Raw genomic sequence first — 6,352 nt, forward strand, 5'->3', positions numbered from 1 at the left:
TTTATAGTTTTTACTGTAAAACAAATTCTCAATACAGTACAATATAGTAATAACTACCCATGCACATATGCAATGAAGATAAAGTATAAATGCTTCCCTATAATTTAAAATAAGCAGGTGCTAAAACCACACAGCCAGAGACAAGTGATCAAAGAGGAGGCAACCGAGGTCATGACAGAGGCACTCTCTGTTCTTCTTACCACAGAGGAAGAGGATCAAGGCAGCCCTGATGAGACTTGATAAGCTATGGCAGATGGCAGGGAAGGAGAACTCTCCCTTTCAGTGAACTAGGAGAAGGAGATAGGGGAAAGAAGGAGGGAGGTTGGGACTGGGAGGAGTTTAGGGAGGGGGCTACAATTGGAATATACAATGAATAAGTTGTAAAAAAACATAAAAAATTAAAAAAGTAAAAATACAAAATATAGGCAGGTGCCTTTTATATGTATAAAAGTAGATTCATTTTTGCAATTTTAACATTAAAATTTTTTAATTTATTTTTATTACAATTTATTCACTTTGTATCCTGGCTGTGGCCCCCTCCCTCGTCTCCTCAGGCTAGGCTCAAAGCCAAAAATATAAGAGTGGATTCTTTGTTCCCTTCCTTTACTCTTTCACCCTTAGGACATCATCAGTCCCACCTAGCATAATCATAGGACTGAGATAGTGCCTGCCCCCTGACACAACAGGGCATGCTTCAATTTACCCTTCAAGGATTAAAAAAAAAAAAAATAAAAAATGTCCAGCTCCAGCTGGATACAAAAACACCAGAAAAACACCAGGCCATGAGCCAAAGTCCTTGCTAAGATACTGTCTATGGTGGTCAGCAGCACCACAGTGGTACTGGCATAAAACATCATAGAGAAGAGGAGGAATAAAAATATTATTTTCATAGCTCTTACATGGGCCTCTCTGCTCAAATACCTAGAAGGAATTACATGTAGCTTCTGGTGTGTGGTTCCATAACAAGAGGATTAGGAAAAGGAATGAGATCTGAGAAGACACACACACATAGACACACAAACAGACAAATACACACATGCAAGATGATAAGAATCATGTTAATGGGGATGTGATAGCTGAAGAAAACAGAGATTCGATAAAATTTAGTGATAAGTTTTACCTATTCTTGTCATAAGTTAATGCTTGAGTAGAAGTGAGAAATGTCAAAACGCAGAAGATTATCCTAAGAGCCAGTATCAAAAGTACCTTGTGAGTGCTGCATTTCATTGACAGGAGAGGGAATTAGAGAAGTTGCATGTTTTAAACAACAACACTGAGGCAGGTGGTGCCGACTTTAGAAACAGCTGGGTCCTCACCAGAGGATGTCAAATTATTGCTATATTATTAGAGAGAAGTTGTGTCATAGATTACTTAAAAACGATAGGTAAAATTACTGTTCACAGAAAGCATATCCTAGAGAAAGGCAAGCAGATGAAATAAAAGTCAACCAGCTCCTATCCTTTCCCCAGGACCAAATATATCTGGGCACAGGGTCTTTTCTGAGACTGACATTCAACCAAGGACCATGTATGGATATAACCTAGAACCTCCGCTCAGATGTAGCCTGTGGTAGCTCAGTAACCAATTGGTTTCCCAAAGTGAGAGGAACAAGGACTATTTCTAACAGGAACTCAATGACTGGCTCTTTGGTCTCCCCACCCCCGAAGGGAGGAGCAGTCCTGTTAGGCCACAGAGGAGGGCTTTGCAGCCAGTCCTGAAGATACCTGATAAAACAGGATCAGATGAATGGGGAGGAGGTCCCCCTATCAGTGGACTTGGAAAGGGTCAGGGTGGAGATGAGGGAGGGAGGGAGGGACTGGGAGGGAATGAGGGATCCGGACACGGCTGCTATACAGAGTTCATAAAATGTAACTGATAAAAAAATAAAAAATAAAAAATAATTTATTTTTATTGCTACTCAAAACTGTAATTTCACTACTGTATGGACTGTAATGTATATATCCATGTTTTCCAATGGTCTAAGGTGACCCCTGACCAACAGGTTGAGAACCACTGCTTTAAACTCTTCATCTGCATATTTAAGGAACTTAAACTTAATGATCTTAGGGCCTCAAGGGGGACTTGCTTGTTGTAATGTAAATCATCCCAGCCTCTTTGGAGATCAGCATGGTGATTCCTCCAAAATAAAAATAAAAGTAGATCAACCTATGACCCAGGTTACCTGTCCACTGACATCTCTCAAAATTTCACAGAGATGTATAAGCATTAAGACTCATTATAATATTCAAAATATGTAACTTGTATATACTAAGTGTTCATCAACAGTGATGTGTATAAAAGGACTGAAACATATTCACAATGGAATGTTTTCAAGTACAAGGAAGAAAAATACATGCCAGTTGCCAAAAAAATTAAATGGATAAAATAGATGAAAATCCAATCATGTATATTTTGTCTGAGGAAGACAAAAACAATGTTTTAATTTTTTAAATGTAGCATATGCTAAAACAAATTCTCACTGATTTACAATTTTTATATAAACACACACAGTCTATACCATAATATTTCACATATTTTAATTTTCTTCTAGTCTGACATTTATTCAACTGATCAATGAAGTTTTACAAAGAGTAATCTTGTTTTGTCATGCATATGCTAAAACAAATTCTCACTGATTTACAATTTTGTTTGTAAATGACAATTTCTATATCTAATGCAAATAAGAAAGAACTGTTTTCTTTTTGATTTAAAATAAGTAAGTATTTTGAATAGTATTCAACAGGATAGAATGAGAGAAAAGCAGATAGGAAAAAGGGATGGATTTACCCAGTGTGGTGGCACAGGTCTTTAATTCCAGCACTCAGGGAAAAGGCAGGTTTACAGAGTGGGTTCCAAGATATTCAGGTCTACAGAGACAGCCATTATCTCAAAAAGGGTATGTGTAGGATGGATGTAAAGTCTTTCTTCTTCTTCCTCTTTCTCCCTGAGACCATCATCAGTCACACAGAGAGAATGACTACTCCTTGTCCCACCTCAGCTTCTTCAGCATACAGAACAAAGCTTTCCTCAAAGTTTTGTTCCAGTATATATGGATAGGTATAAAAATACCAGAGCATGAGTATAAGTCTTTGCCACCACACTGTCTACAAAGGTGTAGGACAAGACCACCATCAGAATGTTACTTATGCAATACTTATTAAAAAAAGAATAGAAATGAGACGATAAATTTCACTGTTTTCACATTCACTCTAGTGCTCAAATGCTTAGGATAAATGTCCTGTAGCTTAATTCTCCTTTTGCAGCTCCATAACAAGAGTATTATAAGAAGAAAGCAAAATCAGACACACCAGGAAACGATAAGAATAAAGTTAATAAAAACATGATATGCTAAGAAAACATTTAGAATCTCCATAAAATCAAGCAACAAGTTTTTTTTTTAACTTCTGACCATTCTTGTTTAAAGTTATTAGCCAATGTTCCCATGAAAATCAGAGATATAGTATTGCTATTGAGACAGTAACAGGAAGCACCTTGTTGATTCTTCATCTCGTGCACAGAAAAGAGAGATTCAATAAGTTGCCTATATTGAGGCAACAGAAGACACTGAGGCAGGTGATGCAAGCTCTGCAGCAAAGTCGGATCCTGTCCAGAGGATTTAAAATTTAAGAACACTCAGACTGAAATGCTTTTCCTTAGCTTGTATCAAGAGAGATGCACACAATTATTGTCCATAGACGTCCCATGTTCAGAAAGCCAAGCAGGTGAGAACATAGTCAACTGGGGAAATCTTGGGGAAGCCATTCCAGGGATTGCTGTTCATCACTACCACGAATACATTTTCAAAAGTCCCCATTGTGTTTTCTACAACTGAAACCACGATTAGCAAATCTCTGGAAGAGTTGGCATGCTGACCATAATCTATGGCTTCCTTCATCACTGACTGTCATGTCCCAACTCCAGGAGTGTAGACAGGGCTATTCAAACCTGAGATATGGGATGAATGTTTTCTTTCCCATTTGTCATGGTATTCAAAAAGTCCAGGAAAGATGTTCCAAATGAAATCTCATTTAAACAGTAAAATCTATACCTGATATTTAAAGAATATTAATTTATGACTTTCAGGGCAAATTTCTTTTTTCCTGGCGCTCTTGGCATTTGTATATATATATATATATATATATATATATATATATATATATATGTATATTATACACAAATTTTATGTCGACATTTGACATCAGGCTTTTAGTTGAATCTGGGGATTCAAAATCAGATCCTCATGTTTGAATCAGTAAACCACTTTACTGATTCATCTTGCCAGGTTAGTACCTAGTTTTTAAAATACATGTGTGTATAGCTTTTGTAGTTTCATTGCTATTAAGCTTATTTAGAATTTTTTTTTCTTTTCAAGTATATTTATTATGTTTTGATTAATTTTTGGCAACACCATTTCAATATGTCCTGTACATGAGAGAAAAGAGGTAAAGAAAATATGCCTTACATTGGTGCACATACAATGTAATTTCCTAATCACATCCACATAATGTGAAAATTGGCTTACGAAAAAGGAAATGAAGATTATAAGTCAAATCAAGTCTGAAAAACTGGTAGAAGTTTACAGAACTCATATTTAAAATTTCAAATGTTTCAATGCTTACTGATATATCAGTTAAAAACAGAAAGTTGTGATGAAATAACTTCAGTCTGAAATAGAATTTTTAATTGACTTTCAAAACAATATGATAAAGTATAAGAAATTGTTTCAGTGTGTGAAAATCTTGCTTATGCCTATAATGATGATTTGAGATAATTCACAAGTGGATAAAAGTTAAAATCTGTATTGTATTGCTATTACCTGTGTCTCACTATGCACCTCAGCCTGGATCCAACTATGAATGTTGCAGCCTACTTACTTTTTAGCTACGAGGCATATGTTATCATGCCTAGGCTACGTTCATAAAATCTGATTCTGACATCTGTATTCAAGAACACATTGTTTTAGCCTTGTTCTAAATTTCTGAGGGTTTTATCATGTATGGAAAAATCTCGAAAGTATGTTTTTTTTAAAGTTAATGCTTGCCCAGGGCTCTACCACTGAGTGGCTGCCATGTGACTGATAGCATGTTGTTTGGCTGCCTGATTAAACAGTGAGTTTCTAATGCTTTTGCCCATACCTCAGTCGTGTCACCACCAAAAGACAGGCTTGCCTTAAATTAGGATGTCCCAGAATCAAGATGAGTGAGTGACCTGAAGGGTAGAAAAGTCCAACAGTTAGGCTAAACATATGATCTATTCCATTTTGATGCATCATAGGAATGAATGATATAAAAAAAGATATGAAGTAAGTGGCATAGAGTAAAAGGAAGGAGACGATAATTCTCAAGGCATTCACATGGGCTTTGGTGCTGGAATCTTGTTCTCCTCTGGAACTAAGATGCATCTTCTGGAGATGTTTCCACAAAGAAAAGATTAGCAGGATGAAAGAGACTAGGGCCACCGTGAATGGTATTACAGAGAACACAATCATCTTGAATAAAACCAGCTTTGAAAACCTCACAAACTCATTCGTTCTGGAACTCCAGGTCATATTTCTCTCATATTGATACATCCAATTGTCTAAATGTTTGCTTATTTGTAGTATGTTGAACAGCAAGAAGACCAAATTTCCCAGAAGTAGCATCAGAAGCACTTTCTTTACTCTCCACTTCAGATAGAGAAAAGCAGGCGTGGAAAAGCTGGCTATTTTTAGCAAATAAAAGATGCCGAGGATGGTGGCAAGCCATAGAGTAAAATGGTTGGAAACTACCCAGGTCAACATAATAACCCTTATTTCTACTCCAGCCACAAATAAAAATGAATTCTGCAGATATGTCAGCCATGCAAACAGCATTTCCCAAATCAAAATCATTCTGGAAATGGCCAAGAAGAGGAGGATCCAACTAACCAAAGAAAGGGTTCTTTTCCTGACCCAGTCGACGCAGTTTGCCAGCACTATGAATCCATTGCTCACGTTTCCGAATATAAACTCCGCAACCATGAGAATAGTGAAGATGCTGATCAGGGTGCTTCCCATGTCCAGGCCAAGAAGATTCACTACTGGTCATTTGCCAAGCTGAAATGGCCCTGTATTCTCAAAAACACATGACTAAGCTTTCATTCAACTCACTGCTTCTTTTGTAGTGACTGACCTAGTATTAATGAAAGCATTTAAACTTTGCCCTTGATTCTGTATGTTCTTGTGAAATCCTTCTCTCTGGTCTCTATCAAGGCTAAGATATTTATATCCTTCTAGAGGGTGAAATGTGCAGAAGATCACGAAGTGCATCCAACTGGCATTTGCTAACATGCAAATAAAGGTATATTCTCTTTCACTATTTTGTCATTTTGCATT

At 36.9% G+C, this 6,352-nt stretch overlaps 1 protein-coding gene across 1 annotated transcript; it reads right to left on the reverse strand.

Annotated features, from left to right (window-relative positions):
- Window positions 1–5,116: 5,116 nt before the first annotated feature.
- On the reverse strand, window positions 5,117–6,034 carry LOC110564127 (taste receptor type 2 member 13-like). Its single transcript, XM_021661427.1, has one exon. It carries the CDS (start codon window positions 6,032–6,034, stop codon window positions 5,117–5,119), a length of 918 nt encoding a protein of 305 aa, XP_021517102.1.
- Window positions 6,035–6,352: the final 318 nt, after the last annotated feature.

The sequence above is a fragment of the Meriones unguiculatus genome, chromosome 5 (genome assembly GCF_030254825.1).
Source record: "Meriones unguiculatus strain TT.TT164.6M chromosome 5, Bangor_MerUng_6.1, whole genome shotgun sequence".
Classification (NCBI taxonomy): domain Eukaryota; kingdom Metazoa; phylum Chordata; class Mammalia; order Rodentia; family Muridae; genus Meriones; species Meriones unguiculatus.

What these genes read in the sequence shown, in the direction of transcription:
- LOC110564127 (XM_021661427.1), bottom strand. Translation starts at nt 6,034, where the DNA reads ATGGGAAGCACCCTGATCAGCATCTTCACTATTCTCATGGTTGCGGAG.